The sequence below is a fragment of the Melanotaenia boesemani genome, chromosome 19, assembly GCF_017639745.1.
Source record: "Melanotaenia boesemani isolate fMelBoe1 chromosome 19, fMelBoe1.pri, whole genome shotgun sequence".
NCBI lineage: Eukaryota > Metazoa > Chordata > Actinopteri > Atheriniformes > Melanotaeniidae > Melanotaenia > Melanotaenia boesemani.
Genome location: NC_055700.1, coordinates 15,486,304 through 15,503,422, shown reverse-complemented (window position 1 = coordinate 15,503,422; position 17,119 = coordinate 15,486,304). Strand labels below are relative to the sequence as shown.

Below are 17,119 nucleotides of genomic sequence, written 5' to 3'. Positions count from 1 at the left end.
GCGGAAGTTTCCAGCCGCAACATCCGTTCTTGCGCAGAGTGTAACACCAACGACATGGCGCTGACTAAAACTGTCTACAATCTTCTCTTCAGGAAGACATCTACCTTTGCTGTAACCATCATGGTTGGAGCGGTTTTCTTTGAGCGATTATTTGATCAAGGTGGCGACGCCATTTTTGAGCAGTTGAATCGCGGGGTAAGTGTTTTTCTGAATGTTTCAATTATCCTGACCTTGTAAGCAGAGGGCGAAGTGACGCTGATGTTAGCTCAGCTAGCTTGCCCGCTTAGACGGGCAATCACGTCCTGGAACTATTGTTTGTTACTACAATCAACGTGGACGACATGACATGTCTAATGATGTGTAATATGTGCTCATGTACAGAAACTATGGAAACACATCAAGCACAACTACGAAATTAAAGAAGAGTAATAGAACACAGCCCATGGTTATGTAAGGCTGGAGAGCAAGTGTTGTTTCCATTACCATTCTTCCTGGATTGAACACCTGAGTCAAGCAGCTATCAACATGGACAATGTGCTCCAAGTCACACCTAGGCAGGAACCGTCTGTCAGAGGACCTGTGGAAACTGACTGACTGTCCAGACCACCACGAAGATGGAGCGAAGGTTCCTGTCGCCTCGTCCCATGACTTTCTGATCATTTGTAATGCCCTTGTTGTCCTCTCAGATTGCAAATTGTTAAATTAAATATGTGTTGATGTCTTACAGGCCTTACATGGTTTTTATTTACAATGATAAACATATTTGAAAAGCAATTTCTTTTTAAACATGTAAATCTTACAACTACTATGGAAGCATTGGGATTACTTCACATATTAACCCGCTGAGGTAATTTCATGTTACTTCTCATTTAATTCTACTTTCCATTCTTTATTAGCTGTAGACCTGTTCCACAAATGTGTAAATATTCATTCACATATGAATATAAAGTTCTTTGTATAGGGGGATGGAAATATAGTACTTCAAGTAAATATAGATCACTGTATATTTGCAAACATTTTGTAATTCAAGCCATTTTCAAAACCCAGCAGCTATAGATTAAGTTGTTTTTTTATCATATATTTCATCTGGCCAGATGCGGGTTTTTTTCCGAGAAAAGCTGGAATGCAAATGGAGGAAATATCAGGTTTTAAGTGGAAACTAGTTGTACAGATGCAAATGTGTTCAGTCTAAATTCTCCAAGTAGATAGTTTGAACATTCTACTACACGTTCATGTATTCCCATTGTTGGTTCATCTAGCAGTATTCTAAAATAAATGTTTTTGAAAATGCTGTTGGAGTACCCAACACAATCCTAAAATGCATTAGAGAAGACATTAAGACTACGTAATTTAAGAAAAAAGTCATGCCCACAAATTTTCAGTATTGCAACAAGGACTTTTTTTTTCCAGAGTAGCATTTACAGAAGCTTCCAGGTCTGTTTTTTAGGCATTTCAACTTTAAGTAATTTAGAATATAAAATACAACTGAGTATAAGAAAATGAGACAAAGAAGACTTTGTTTTGAGATATAAAAAAATGCTGTAAGTGCTAATCTGTCTATAGTTGTCACTTCACAAAGACAAATTTATTTGTATAGCACATTTCATGTACAAGACAATTCAAAGTGCTTTACATAAATCATTACAGCAGGGTGCAGACAAGTGCATTAAAAAATAATAAAGATTAAAAGAAATGCAATTAATGAAATAAAAGCAGAAGGAATATGCTAAAATAAAATAAATAAAATGCAAGAAAATAAAGTTTAAGACAATATTAAAACACGATTCCAGCTTAAAAGAACCAGATGTAGATTTTGACTTCTAAATAAAAACTATTGAAATGCAGCGGAGAACAGGTGGGTCTTCAATCTTAATTTAAATAAACTGAGTGTTTCAGCTGATCTGAGGCTTTCTGGGAGTTTGTTCCAGACATGTGGAGCATTGAAGCTGAATGCAGCTTTTCCATGTCTGGTTCTGACTCTGGGAACTGATAAGAAACTGGAACCAGATGACCTGACGGTTCTGGTAGGTTCATAATGGGTCAAGAGGTCACTGATGTATTTTGGTCCTAAACCATTCAGAGCTTTATAGACCAGCAGCAGAACTTTAAAGTCTGTTCTCTGACGAACAGGCAGCCAGTGTAAAGACCTCAGAGCTGGACTGATGTGGTCCACTTTCTTGGTCTTAGTGAGGACTCGAGCAGCAGAGTTCTGAATAAGCTGCAGGTGTCTAATTAACTTTTTAGGTAGAACCTGTGAAAACACTGTTAGAATAATCAAGCCGACTAAAGAAGAAAGCATGGACTAGTTTTTCCATGTCCTGCTGAGACATCAGATCTTTTACCCTTGATATATTCTTAAGGTGATAGTAGGCTGATTTTGTAATTCCCTTAATGTGTTTTTCAAAGTTAAGGTCTGAGTCCATCAGTACACCCAGATTTCTGGCCTGGTTGGTGGTTTTTAGGTGTATAGACTGAAGCTCTGTGGTGAAACTTAATCATTTCTCTTTCGCGCCAAAGACAATCACCTCAGTTTTGTTTTTGTTTAACAAATTATGACTGATGCTGTATAAGACACAAAATTAGCAAATACACATATTTCAAGTTAAAATACATATACATTAATGTCATTCTTACAAAAGAGATTAAGTTGTGCCCCACTAGACTGTGGGTTGACTAGGTTACTAGCTGTGGTTACTAGACAACTTCTAATAGGAGGGTTTTGCAGTTACTGCCAGGTACATCTCTGAGTGTATTTCTAATAAATAAGCATAAAGAAGATAAATCTGCAAGGAAAGAGAAACTTTGCGCCAAACAAATTCTTAGGGTATGTTACATTTCAAAGAATATAGTTTTGCATGTTACAGATAAAAGTAAATTTCTCGCACTAATAGCCAGTTTAACGCAGAGGGTTCACCTTCACCTTACATAAGAGGTGAATGTCTACCTAAAACATAAAGTTTGTTATAATGACTCATTTGTCTATAAGTACATGACGTAACTATAATTCAAGCTTTTTTAGATATTTTTAACACTTCTGAGAGGTAGTTAAATAAAATGTGTCTGAAAAAAATCAAACAATTAGCACGCTTGACCTGAAAATAAAATGCCCAAACAGATCAACGTTTATGATGAAGACATCTTGCAAACCATTGAGTTGGGGTCAGAGGAGGCCAGAACCATTAAAATCCATTTCATGTAGCTGCACATGAGCTCTAGGCCTCCAGGGGTCACACTAACACTGCCTGTCCTAAGGCCTGTTCTTCCTACAGCTATCGTTTTTTTAGTGACTGTTCACACTTTATAACTGTGAATCAACAGAAAGTATCACCTCTTACCCCCTAAAACACATGTATAACTTAGGCCATAAACATTTAATGGAAGAAAAATGATGTTTTTTCACAATATCAGAAAGACTCAGATATCAACCAAGAAAATCTGAGATATTATGACATTATTACTGTTTACACATTAAACCCAACCAATTTTGAGAGCTACACAATGTAATATTAGATAACACTTCAGCTAAGTAGCTAAGCAGCAAATCTGAATCTACAGTCAACATACAATCTGCTGTACAATTTGATCTATCCCTGTTTAATGTATCTTAAACTCAAGTTGTAAAAAATGGTAGGAAGTAAGTCAATAAATATTATTTTGTAACCAACCCCACAGTCTAGTAAGCCACAGGCTTACTCCCAAGTCTGCTAAGTACTGTATTTCAGGTGTGAGCATTTTTTCACAAATTTTACTGAATTTAGGATTAATATTTTTTTTCATATTGTAACCCATGATACATTTTTCTCCAAGTGGTTGCCAAGGCAAAAAATGTCCATTTTTTATCTTTTTGGCTTCAACTGCACCTTCACCTTCAATACAGATGTCCTTCATCTCAGCATTTCTTCTTCTCAGCTCCTCTACTTCCTGTTTCATTTTTTCTCTCCCATAAGCATCAACTTTGGCCCAGAATGTTGCATTAAAGTGCTGATAGAGCCTCCAGTCAGCCCCGTTCCACCATAAAGCTTTGGCTCTCATCTCAGGTCCCAGCTGAGAAACAGATGAGCTCTTGCGAGCGTTAAGCTTAAAATACAGGATGTCCTCCATTTTCAAACAGAGTAAATCCTTGAGCAGAATCAGAGACTCTTCAAAATATTCTGCTATGAGGACCAGATGAAATTGCTTTGATAAATGATGGATGTTTTGCATGACACGAGGATCATCACCTTCAAGGTTGTTGTCAAAACCAAAGTCAAAAAAGAGCAAATTTTTAAGATAGAATGAGTTAAAAGCATTTGGACTGTAATAGGCCTGAGGACTGTTCAGAAACTCTGCCAGTTTGTCCTCCCCGCCAATGCTCCATGTGAGGGGAATTAGCCTTTGGTAATAATGGAAGGATGACTCAAAGAGATCCACTGGGTCACGTAAGATGGTAAGATACACAGCATCTGGAGGAAGGAGTTTAGCCACTTCTTGATGATTGAAGCGCATGTGGTTGCAAACAATGTTGAAACACTTTCCTGGCCTATAGTCCCTCACCTGGGAGCACTGAAATGGCGAAGGGTAGAAAAAGTCATTGCGTCCATCGGGAAAGGCAAACTTGAGCTTGTACTTTTCTCCAAATCTAAAGAGAATGTTGAGGATAGTACTGCTTGCAGTTTTATGGGTCTTCATGAACATGATGTTCATTTTGGGAGAGCACTCCATCTTAGATTTAGAGCTCTGTGAAAGCATTGCTGAACTTGTCTTTACTGATTTTGCTATGCTGAGAGGACAAGTGTCTTCTTGTAGCTCACTGTAAGTAAAATACACAGTATAATTAAGCATTTAAACTTATATTAACAAAATAATGTTTGGTTTTGAATATTTACCTGATATTCACTTGGCTTGGGTTTGTCAAGCAGTACAGTACCAGCATTATGTTAGACAATAACACCCAGGGAATCAGCCCCCGTACCACAGCTTTGCATTTACTTTCTTTGATGCAAAACATGATTCAAAGCCAAATACTGACCTGAGAAAAGAACGAGAGAAATACACAAGCATTTAACTCTCTCACTTAGTCTCATTTAACCAGTAGGCAACTTCATGACACATAAAAATGATTGCCCTGTGGCCATTCTTAAACCCTATATTTACCTCCTTACCTTTCACGTCCTTTGCAGCACAACTTCTGTCTGAATTAAAAGCAATTTATAGTCTTTGTACCTGCTAAATCGAAGACGGTGAAATATATATAGGCGAGACAAACCGATGACTATGAGAAACAGAGGATGAATACAGATAAGCAAAAGAACAGCTGCGTCGTCATGCAACATAAAGCCCTCATGTTGACACTTAAAACATGTGTATGGTTCTTAAAGATTTCTATTTTCATCAAACAGCAGACAAAGGTACTTCTTCTCATTTTAAGTAACTAAAGTAGCCTCTGGTGTTTTCAGCTTAGTATGGTGCACCATCAGCAGGCTCTGGTCACTGGACCTCAGGGACCTGCCAGGGAGATATGGGTGCAGAAACCCTCTGATAGAACCTGGTGCATGTCTGTGAAGAGCTCCAGTACAAGAATCTTAAATTGCACTCTTAAAATAAATCGGAAGCCAGTGCAGCTGCATCATAAGTCACATGTGAAAACTTGGAGACTTTCATCAGAAGCCTGTGAGCAGCATTTTGAACAATTACCAACCGTTCTAGGAAGGTTTTGCTAAGACATGTTTGTAGTGCATTGCAATAATCCAAATGTTTCCACTTTAGGGTGTGACACAATGGAGCTTAGTTTGGCAATATTTTTCAGGCGATAAAAATAGGAACAAACCACAGACTTGACACGTGCATCCAAAGTATAACCAGAATAAAAGGTTATGCCAAAGTTCTTAAGAGAGGATTTTGCCAAAGAACCATGAGGTCCAAGTGTCACCTTTATCCTAGTCATGCATTTTTCTGATTGTTACGGCCCCCAGCCTGCCAGCCTGAGGCCGTATTATTGGGAACAGCTGTGCCTCGTCAGTCGCCGGCAGGAGCTGCTGCCTCGGCTCCGCCCTCCTCCACCGGGATTGGTCGACCGGCATTCCGGACTCGCCCGAAGGACCGTTCGGCTGGGAGGCCTCGCCCATAAATGGTTCATTCCAGCTTCAGTCGTGGCAGCTGTGAGCATTGAGCACAGTCTTGCCGGTTTGGGAACTCTTTGTGACATAGTGGACTTGTGAGAGCTTTCTGTGACAGTGATTTAAGTTTGGTTTGAAGAAAAGACGTTTGTGTTTGAGTTACATTATTAGAGCGATTTTGGCTAACTGTTTTGGTTTGGTTTTTCCCTCAACAGGAGGAGGAATTTGTGTTTGTTCAGCAATTGTTTTGTTTCTTTATTGATTTGTTTGATAGTCCCAGTACGTTAATTGTCTGGTGGACCCTTTTTTGTTGTAGATATAATTGTTAAAGCACCTACCGTGGACACCTTTTGTTATATTCGGTTATAGCCGGAGGCAGTATTTGTGTTTATATCTCGATATTTGTTTTGTACAATAAATCTTTGATATTGTTTGATTTGACTCCGGCCCGGTTTGTTATCGACCTACACCCTAGATTACCGAGGTCATAACAAAATGGGGGCTCGTCCGGGAGTTTAATTAGTTTATTGTGAGAACAATAGCCTAATTAATACCTGATTGGTAACAGTTATCAGCCGTGAATAGATTGATCAGCGTGTGTGGCTTGGATTGTCTTTCCTGCAAACTTACTGCATTGTGAGGGGCTGTGGCAGCCAGAGAGATGGCTAAATTCGATTTGGATCGGTTCCGTGAGAACCCGACATTGGATTTATTGGCGTTATGTCGTAAGGACGATTTAGCTGTCATTGCTGACTTCTACGAGATCCCGGTGCCAAAACAGGTACTTAAGAGGGAATTGAAGGCGTTGGTTGTGGCTGGTTTGGTGGAACGGCGAGTGCTGACCCTGGAAGGGGGTGGTGCCGAGGGTGTTCCGACTGTGCCTGAGGTAGCAGGTCCGTCTGGTGAGACGGGGCCGTGCAAGCCTGAGAGCGGGGATCTGAGTGATCCTGGAAGTCCGGGAGAGGGGACGGCCGAGGGGGATGACAGGCCCGCGACCCCTGTCACCCTGCCCCGGTTTGATCCCCCCCGCTTTTCTGTGGACGGCTCGAGTCCCTTTCGGGGGGACGTCCGGCTACAGGTCAGGTTGGCCAGGCTACAGCTGGAAGCCCAGGAAAAGGCCCACCAGAGGCAAATGCAGCTTGACATCCGGAGGATGGAGATAGAAGCTGATAAGGTTGTCCGCCTGCGCCGCCTGGAGCTGGAAGCCCAGGCGGCGACCGGTGCCAAGCCAAGCGCTGGGACCCCGCTGGGATCCCACAGCGCCGCCACGTCTTCGGGCCCTTTTGATGTGTCTAAGTTCATTCCGTTTGTGCCGGTGTTTCGGGAAGCAGACATAGACAGTTATTTTCCAGCGTTCGAACGCATCGCGCTGGCTTTAAGGTGGCCACAGGATTGCTGGTCCCTCCTGGTGCAATGCAGGCTGTCGGGGAAAGCTCAGGAGGTGGTGGCAGCACTCCCCCTGTTGGAGAGTCAAAGCTATGACATTGTAAAGGCAACGGTGTTGAAAGCTTATGAGCTGGTACCGGAAGCCTACCGACAGCGATTCCGTGCCTATAAGAAAGAGATTTCCCAAACCTATGTGGAGTTTGCTCGGGAGAAGTGCAACCTGTTTGACCGGTGGTGTTCATCATGTGGGGTCACTTCTCTCGAGGCGTTAAGGGAGCTGATCTTAATGGAGGAATTTAAGAAGCAGCTCCCTGAGCGTCTCGTTGTTCATTTAAATGAACAGCGAGTGAAGGTGTTAGCGTCAGCTGCAGTGGTTGCTGACGAATTTGTGTTAACACATAAAACGGTGTATGACTCTACTGCACAACCTGTCTCTGAATATAGATCGGTAAAAGGCCGATCGAAGGAGGAAAGAGCCTGCTTTTACTGCCAAAAGACGGGTCATTTAATTGCCCAGTGCAGAAAGTACAAGCAGGACAGCCCTTCCTCCCCTTCAAAACAAAAGTCTGTGGGTTTTGTTCAGAATACAGGCAAGGCAGGTAAGGTTGTCAGTACCCTAGAAGGTTCCTCAATAGATCCATGTTTTACTCCATTTTTGATGAAAGGGGCCGTGTCAGTCCCCGGTTGTACCACAGGAGGTAAGCAGGTCGACGTGCTTCGGGACACAGGAGCTTCCCAGTCCCTTATTTTGGCGAGCACCCTTCCCTTTTCGCAGGAAACGCACGCTGGCTACAGCGTGATCCTGCGAGGAGTGGAGATGGGGTATGCGCCCCGTCCTGTGCACCTGGTACACCTAAAAACTGATCTAGTGACGGGGATATTTCCGATGGCGGTATGTACTGAGCTGCCCATTAATCATGTTTCTGTCCTTCTAGGGAACGACATTGCAGGGGGCAGAGTAATCCCCGCATTGGAGGTGCTGGACCATCCGGTGAGGGATGTCACGGGAGAAACATGTGTGGTAACTCGAGCTCAGGCTCGTCAGAATCGATCACTCGATGATGAGATTGATTTATCTGACAGTTTTCTGTGTACACCTTTTTCAGGTGGAGATGGGGAATCGCCACCTGGGAGAGTGGCTGGGAGGGGGGTAAAGGCAGACATAAAAGCTCGACCGGCCCCCTCGTCCCCGGCTACCTCCCGGCTGTCGATGACCCGAAAGCAACTGTGTGAGGCGCAGAGGGGGGACCCCACGCTTCGCAAGTACTTTAACGAGGTGGTGAGTGCTGACAGACTGGAGACTGGAGATAGAGCATTTTTCTTGCAGGATGGAGTATTGATGCGACGTTGGTGTCCGGTAGTGATCCCGGAAGTAGATTGGAATGTCGAAAAGCAAGTAGTAGTGCCAAAACCCTACCGTGAACAGATTCTACTATTAGCGCATGACGATCATTGGTCGGGCCATTTAGGGATAAATAAAACATACCAGCGGATATTAAAACACTTTTACTGGCCGGGTTTGAAAGTTGATGTGGTTAAACATGTCAATGGCTGCCACCTTTGCCAAATCGTAGGCAAACCAAATCAGAAAGTGCCCCGTGCTCCGCTACATCCTGTCCCTGTTATATCCGAACCCTTTGAACGATTAATAATAGACTGTGTAGGCCCTCTTCCCCGATCTAAGAAAGGAAATGTGTTCCTCCTGACACTTATGTGCTCCTCGACCCGGTACCCGGAAGCAATCCCGTTGCGCCGGATTACCGCTCGCGCAGTGACGACAGCTTTGCTGACCTTCTTTTCAACTTACGGCTTACCTCGAATCATACAAACAGACCAAGGGAGTAATTTCATGTCTAAAATATTCAGGCAGGTGTTAGCCGAGTTAGACATTAAGCATGTAACGTCGACTGCGTACCATCCGGAAAGCCAAGGTGCGTTAGAGAGATGGCATCAAACTGTGAAGGCAATGATGCGAAAATACTGCCAAGTAGAAGGAAATACGTGGGATGAAGGAATTCCCTTCCTTTTATTTGCTGCTAGAGAGGCTCCTCAGGAATCCTTGGGATTCAGCCCGGCCGAACTCATCTTTGGTTACGAGCGGAGGGGACCGCTCAAGGTGTTAAAAGAGAAGATATTGGAGACACCACTGTCTCCCAGTGTTGACGTTTCTGGGTTTGTGTCTTCGTTCCGAGACCGTTTGAAGCGCTCACGAAAATTTGCGGCGGCCTCGTTAGAAATAGCCCAGACTAAAATGAAGAGACGATACGATAAAAAGACGAAAAAACGAGAGTTCAAGGTAGGAGACAAGGTAGTGGCTTTGCTCCCTATATCTGGGACAACTTTGGATGCGAAGTTTGCGGGACCATATACGATTACACAGCGTGTTAGTGAGACGAATTATGTAATCGCTACTCCGGACCACCGGCGAAAGACGCGTAAATGTCACATTAACATGTTGAAGGCTTATGTGTCGCCGAGCGTCAAAATGGACCAGGAAGAGGCTGCGACTCCAGCCTCATTAAGCGCTGCACCGGTGGGGGTGATAGTCGGACAGAAGGGGATTGCTCGGGACGAACCACCAACGGAGGAGAAAGACATCTCTCTCTCGGTCGCGTCCAGACTCACACCGCGTTTAACTAACACTGCGATGCTAGCTGCGCTCCCGTCCACTTTGCACTATCTCTCCGCCGTCCAGCGTACAGAACTTATCCAGCTAATCGAAGAGTACCGTGTTCTATTCAATGATATCCCAACCCGCACGCATGTTGTCAGTCATGATATTGAACTCATCAACACTCGTCCTATCAAGCAACACCCGTATCGCTGTAATCCGACGAAGAGGGAAATAATGAAACGTGAAACTGACTACCTGCTGGAAAACAATTTCGCCAGAGTTAGTAATAGCCCGTGGAGTTCGCCTTGTCTGGTAGAGACCAAGCCAGACGGGACACCGCGTTTCATTACGGATTACAGAAAAGTGAATTCTGTTACCGTGCCAGACGCTTTTCCGTTACCCCGAGTAGATGACTGTGTGGACACGATCGGGTCAGCTCGATTCGTGACAAAACTCGATTTACTGAAAGGTTACTGGCAGGTTCCATTAACTGACCGTGCTTCAGTTATATCCGCATTTGTGACACCAGACCGATTTTTACAATACAATGTAATGCCATTTGGGCTGTGTAACGCCCCGGCTACGTTTCAGCGGTTAGTGAATGAACTGCTTTCGGATCTGCCTAAGTGTACAGCATATCTGGATGACGTGGTTGTGTACGCGGCTACCTGGGAGGAACACACCTCTGCCTTGGAGAGGGTATTTTCGCGACTAGCTGAGGCTTCATTAACCCTAAACCTAGCGAAATGTGAGTTTGGTCGTGCTACGGTCACATATCTAGGTCGACAGGTAGGACAAGGGGTGGTGCGCCCGATTGAAGCTAAGGTGACAGCCATCACCGAATACCCGGCTCCCGACAGCAGAAAATCCTTAAGACGTTTCCTAGGTATGGCTGGTTATTACCGCAACTTCTGTAGGAACTATGCCACAGTGGTGGAACCGTTAACCTCGCTCATGAGTCCCAAGAAGGATTTCATTTGGACCTCAGCCTGTCAGCACGCGTTCGACAGTGCAAAGGCGCTTCTTAAAAGCTCGCCCGTTTTAGCTGCCCCAGAGATGGCTAAACCCTTTAAATTGGAGGTTGATGCCAGCGCGGTAGGGGTTGGCGCTGTACTTCTCCAGACTGGTGACGACGGAATTGATCACCCCGTCTGCTACTACTCCCGGAAGTTCAGCCGGCACCAACTGCACTATTCCACAATTGAAAAGGAAACGCTGTCCCTTCTGTTGGCTCTACAACACTTCGATGCGTACGTGGGGTCCTCGCCAGTGCCCATACAGGTATACACAGATCATAACCCGCTAACATTCCTTGCTCGGATGTACAACAGCAACCAGCGACTCATGAGGTGGGCGCTCGTAGTACAAGAGTACCAGCTGAGGATATCCCATAAGAAAGGGACTGACAACCAGTTTGCTGATGCCTTGTCTCGAGCGTGACAAAGTGATTTATTGTGAACATTGTGTGTGTGTGTGTGTGTGTGTGTGTGTGTGTGTGTGTAAACAGAAAGACCGAAATGAAGGATAACCATGAGCTTGTGTGCTCGTGATAGCTTTTGACACTGGCATGTTTACGTGATTATTTTTTTTTTGAAAAGGGTTCCTTACTTGGCGTGGTGGCCAAGTTTTAGGGAGGGGGGGTGTTACGGCCCCCAGCCTGCCAGCCTGAGGCCGTATTATTGGGAACAGCTGTGCCTCGTCAGTCGCCGGCAGGAGCTGCTGCCTCGGCTCCGCCCTCCTCCACCGGGATTGGTCGACCGGCATTCCGGACTCGCCCGAAGGACCGTTCGGCTGGGAGGCCTCGCCCATAAATGGTTCATTCCAGCTTCAGTCGTGGCAGCTGTGAGCATTGAGCACAGTCTTGCCGGTTTGGGAACTCTTTGTGACATAGTGGACTTGTGAGAGCTTTCTGTGACAGTGATTTAAGTTTGGTTTGAAGAAAAGACGTTTGTGTTTGAGTTACATTATTAGAGCGATTTTGGCTAACTGTTTTGGTTTGGTTTTTCCCTCAACAGGAGGAGGAATTTGTGTTTGTTCAGCAATTGTTTTGTTTCTTTATTGATTTGTTTGATAGTCCCAGTACGTTAATTGTCTGGTGGACCCTTTTTTGTTGTAGATATAATTGTTAAAGCACCTACCGTGGACACCTTTTGTTATATTCGGTTATAGCCGGAGGCAGTATTTGTGTTTATATCTCGATATTTGTTTTGTACAATAAATCTTTGATATTGTTTGATTTGACTCCGGCCCGGTTTGTTATCGACCTACACCCTAGATTACCGAGGTCATAACACTGATACAAAGATAATTATTTCATTTTTGTAGTAAAGAAAACAGTCTGCCATCCACTGTTTAGCAGAGTCTAGGAACTTTAATAAACAGTGGAGTTTAGACATTTCATTTGGGTAAAACAAAGTGTACAGCTGAATATCATCTGCATAGCAATGATAAGAAATTACTTTAAAGGTTGACAGATTACGCCCAAGGGAGAGAAAATACAATAAAAACAGCAGAGGCCCTAAAAAAAACCTCAGGGTACAACAAAATGGACTGAATAAGAGGAATATCTGTACTTAGAAGTAGCAACAAAAAAACGATCTGTCAATTAGGTTCAAAGAGAATCCGCTCGAGGCAGATCCTGATAGACCAACCCAGCACGTCAATTAGTGGTACAAAACTGTCAACAGATAACAGGTTGAGCTGGAGTGGGAGCCATCGACATAGATACTGAGGAAGGGGTATTATTTCTTACATTTCTAACTTTATTAGTCCTTATTTGAGGTTATGGAAGCAGGAGGTGTAGCAGGAGTAATGATATCACTAATAATGTGGAATAAAAACTTAGTGTTACCCATAGGCACTACAGAAGGCAGACATTGATCTTATGATTGCTATTCTCTGGTTGACTCTTTTAAATCACTTGTATTATCAGTTCGAGACCTATTTCACTATTTTGATAAATCTGCGAAGAAGTAGTTTCTGATGAATCAGAGCATGAAGTAACACTGAAAGGTCAGGAGTGATAACAGGTACAAGCATTTAACATCATTATTGACATCTTAGTTAACAGTTTGTTGCACAGAATTACAAAATTAATGAAACGTTTGAAGTTCTACTGAACATTCGTAAACAGGCTGATGCACTCTGCTTTGTACCGTTCCGATTTAGATCAGAACCTGACAGATGAAATTCTCAAGCATTTTATGCAGAGTGAGCAAGATAAATCTCCTCAAAAACTGCTGGAGGTCCCCTTGAAACACTCTGCAGTCCACTTTTCCTGTGTTTGTGACCCTACGCATTTTTGTACTCTGTCAGTTACAAACTGTGTCATTTTCACAAGTGGCAAGAATTAAAAATGAACTTAGAACAGCACAAACTCAACAGCGCCTCAGTGTACTATCACTGATGGCCATTAAATATCATCTTGTCAGGAAATTGAACTTTGATGACATTGTGGCTGAGTTTGCTAATAGGAAAGCCAAACAACATCTTTCTGAGGGCACCTGGGGAGAGGAGAGAAGATCACCAGACAAGAGGGCAAGGAACAGACAGGAGAAAGATGACAACAGATGTGTGAGAGATGGGACACAACAAAATAAAAAGACTAAAGACAAGGACAGAGGCAGCCACTAAAGAGTGGAAAAAATCCCCTTAAGGAGGAGGGGAAGATAGATACAGAAAGAAAATCACTTACAGGATATGAGAGATGCAGAAATGGGAGAGGAAGAGAGGCAGAAGCACTGAGAGACAGAGATGGGACATAAGGACAGAGACAGAAACACTGAGACAGAGATGGGGCAGGAGAAGACAGACAGAAGTACTGAGTTCAAGATCAAGAACCTTTATTATGCGCTGGGGGCAGTTAGTTTTACAGCCAGTAAAACAAACATGTATACTATAAACAACAGGCACATTTATCATAACAGATCATTTAAAAATGCAGTTAAAAAGTTCCATTAGCCAACCTATAAGACCAGAGTCAATACTAATAAAAACTTTCATTTTTCCTAAATCAAGTTTAAAAGAGTTCCTGCTGCATCTCACACCTGTCTGCCTGACCTATAGGCAAACTGCAGTGGATCTAAATTACCTTTAACTTTTGATAAAAGAACCTCTTTTACAATCTTTCAAATGACTTTATGGCTAATGAAGTAAGGGCAACCAGCCTGAAGTCATTCAATGACTGAGCAGCCTTTTTTGGGGGGACTGGAACAACAACAGACTCTTTCCAAAGCTGAATCTGGAGACAATTAAACAAGAAACAGAAAATGTCTGCTAGCTGCAGGGTATAATTCTTCACTATACAGTCTTCTATGCCATCAGGACCTGGACTTTTCCTCACTTTGATCATACTATAAAGATTAAAAACAGTCCCATTGTCATTGTGCACTGTTTCCACTGAAGGCACATCTTTCAAAGCAGCAAGCTCCTCAACAAAATCATAAATGCTAGAACTATTAAAAATAAGGAGAAAAAAGGGTTAAAAGGCTAATTTGGACCAAAATTTTAAAAATATCAAAGATTTTTGCTCAACATCCCCACCATGGACTTTACCCCCTCCCAGGCTGGGAGTTATTGAACTTAAACAAATTCTTCACCCATGTAATTCATCCAGCTCTCTCTTCACTGAGAGAAACAGACGGGACTGGAAGAGAGAGACAGAAGCCCTGAGAGACAGTCAGATGAATGTATGGGAAGACAATCCACATGAAACATAGTGTTATCATTGTCATCAAAACGGAAAGAAACCCCCTTTTTAAACTTTGCTTTATTTTGCATTTAATGATTCATTCATTTTCTGTACTGCTTAGTCCAGTTCAGGGCTGCAGGGAAACTGGAGTCTATACAGCAATCAGCAGGTGAGAGGCACTTAATATCAGATAATTTAAAGTATTAGTCAAGTTGATCTCAACTGATTCCATATTTTTTTTCACAAGAAGAGGGAAGAAAAGAAAATAGGAAGGAAAAAAAGGCTGGGACGCCCTGTGCCATGGGGACTCTGCACTTTTAATAAGGCCCTCCCTGAATGTCTAGCAACATCTCTGTCACAGGACAGCAGAGGTGAGAACCTAAATGTAGACTGACAAGGCAGGAAACAGATGAATATGATAATCCAGGATTTAATCCAAAGAACAAGGTAAACCGACACAGACTTGAAAAAGTGGAAACAACAACAACAATTATCTGGCAATAAGTAACTGAAACAGAGGGGTAGGCTATATATACAGAAGACAACTAACAGGGAACAAGTGAAGTGAATGAGATAACTGAACCAGGTGAGCTTAATCATGAGCAAGAGCACAGGACAAACAAGGGCGTGACTCAACAATTTAATAAGAAACCAAAAGACAGACTACTCAAGTACAAAAGAAACTAAGGGAACAGAAATATCACAGAGACAAATGCCATAAACCATGGCAGCCTCTGGTGATACCCCTGCTCTTTGAATCCAGATTAGAAAAATATGTAGCCCTCTTTCATCAACTGGGGACACGAAAACATAATTTAAGTGTAGGTAGGTATTACGTACGCTTGTTTTTTTCTTCTTCTTCAGAGACGTTCAATTTTTCTCAAGGAAGACTTTAAATGTGCTATAGCTATCATCAAGCCTAAGAAAAATAATGCTGGCAGTAAAATTTGAGAAGCGAGAGCAGACCTCGTGGTGGAATACTATGTCAAGGTTACAGATAAATTAAAAATAACAGTGATGGTCAGCGCAACACAGTGAAGGCGTCCCGCTTCGAGGGACGGAAGAGGGGGTTGATCCGCGAACGTAGTGTAATCCACTCACCGACGGTAGAAAAGGCAACGAGACTGGAGAGTCTGGAAAAACAAACCGGAGACAGCCGTGTCACGGAGATCCAGGCCCGGTACATTTAGGCAGGGATGTGGTTGGAGAAAACTCTTCCCAGTGGACCAGGTGATCAGACAGGAACACCCGTCTACTGTGCTTCCAAAGACATCTGAGCAGGATATCACCTGAGTCTGATTATATCACCTGGACCTCAGCTCTCTTCCTCTCCTTCTCCTCCGTGATCTGCGATGTCCCCGGAGAGGACCCACACACCGGCGGCAGGGATGAAAAACACCTGAGGGTGTGGCGTAACTGTCCGACACAAAGGATCGAATGGATAACTTTTGCTACCGTAGACCAGGGTGGGAAAACATCCCCAACACAAAGCGAAAAGAAAAGAGAAGAGATAAACAGTGCAGAAAGTCATCGGCCACCAGCAGCGGCAAAGCCAAACACAGGCGCCACCGCGCCGTAGCCTACCCACGCGTCTCTAAACAAGTTGCACATAGTAAAGGATAAAAACAAAAGAAATCAAAGAACATAAAAACATCCAGATAGTCTTCGGCTGTCTCGCTTTAAACTTACTTGATAGTATTAACAGTTTCCAGCTGATAGTTGTACTTCATTCAAGTAGAAAGAAACACCTCTCAGTATGTTGTACACAAAGCCCGTATAGTTTCCTTGTCCTTGTAAGAACTCGGATGTAATGTGTCTCCCGCGCGCATTGAATCTGTTAAATATATCTACTTATCTCTACTTATCTGCTGTGTCAGAATGGGCATTACTCTGTTATTAAAATATTAACTAAGCTTATTATTCAGTTTTCAAAACTTTGTGTTGTGGTTATCTGGGACTTTCTAAAAATAAAAAATAAAATAAAAAGTTAAAATCAGTAATGCTTTATAAATCCATCCATAATGCCAATCAAGGTTTATAAAGCTCTTTATAAAGCTTTATAATCATGCATGACAATTTATTAAAATGTTTATAAAGTGTTGTAAAGAGTGGTGTTTTATAAGCTCATCATTTATAATGTCTTCATTTAATAATGCTGGTGTTTATTGTAACTACTATAATTAAACTAGTTACTAAAGCCACAAAGAAGAAAAAAATCTAATATAGTTTGAGTCTTAAAGTACTATATAACACTATTTTTTAAATGGATGTTATCACACAATTATAAAGGCCTCCTGTGTGAGCACCATTTGATGGCTACAAATGACGTTACAA

General features: G+C 42.8%; 2 protein-coding genes across 4 annotated transcripts; one reads left to right on the top strand and one right to left on the bottom strand.

The window, feature by feature from the left end:
- The first annotated feature begins 19 nt into the window (after positions 1-19).
- On the top strand, positions 20-729 carry LOC121630076 (cytochrome b-c1 complex subunit 9). The gene is made up of 2 exons (XM_041970126.1): positions 20-195; positions 382-729. The coding sequence occupies exons 1-2, from the start codon at positions 55-57 to the stop codon at positions 427-429; spliced, it is 189 nt and encodes a 62-aa protein (XP_041826060.1). The 5' UTR covers positions 20-54; the 3' UTR covers positions 430-729.
- A 1,694-nt stretch (positions 730-2,423) lies between these two features.
- On the bottom strand, positions 2,424-16,589 carry gal3st1b (galactose-3-O-sulfotransferase 1b). Of its 3 annotated transcripts, none has more exons than XM_041970118.1 (3): positions 16,475-16,589; positions 4,866-5,008; positions 2,424-4,789 (listed from the first exon to the last, which is right to left on the bottom strand). In XM_041970118.1, the coding sequence occupies exons 2-3, from the start codon at positions 4,985-4,987 to the stop codon at positions 3,640-3,642; spliced, it is 1,272 nt and encodes a 423-aa protein (XP_041826052.1). In that variant the 5' UTR covers positions 4,988-5,008; positions 16,475-16,589; the 3' UTR covers positions 2,424-3,639. The 3 variants fall into 3 exon arrangements, with proteins under 3 accessions (XP_041826052.1, XP_041826051.1, XP_041826053.1); XM_041970117.1 differs by lacking the exon at positions 16,475-16,589 and adding an exon at positions 15,887-16,451; XM_041970119.1 differs by lacking the exon at positions 16,475-16,589 and adding an exon at positions 5,142-6,555.
- Between the last annotated feature and the right edge of the window lie 530 nt (positions 16,590-17,119).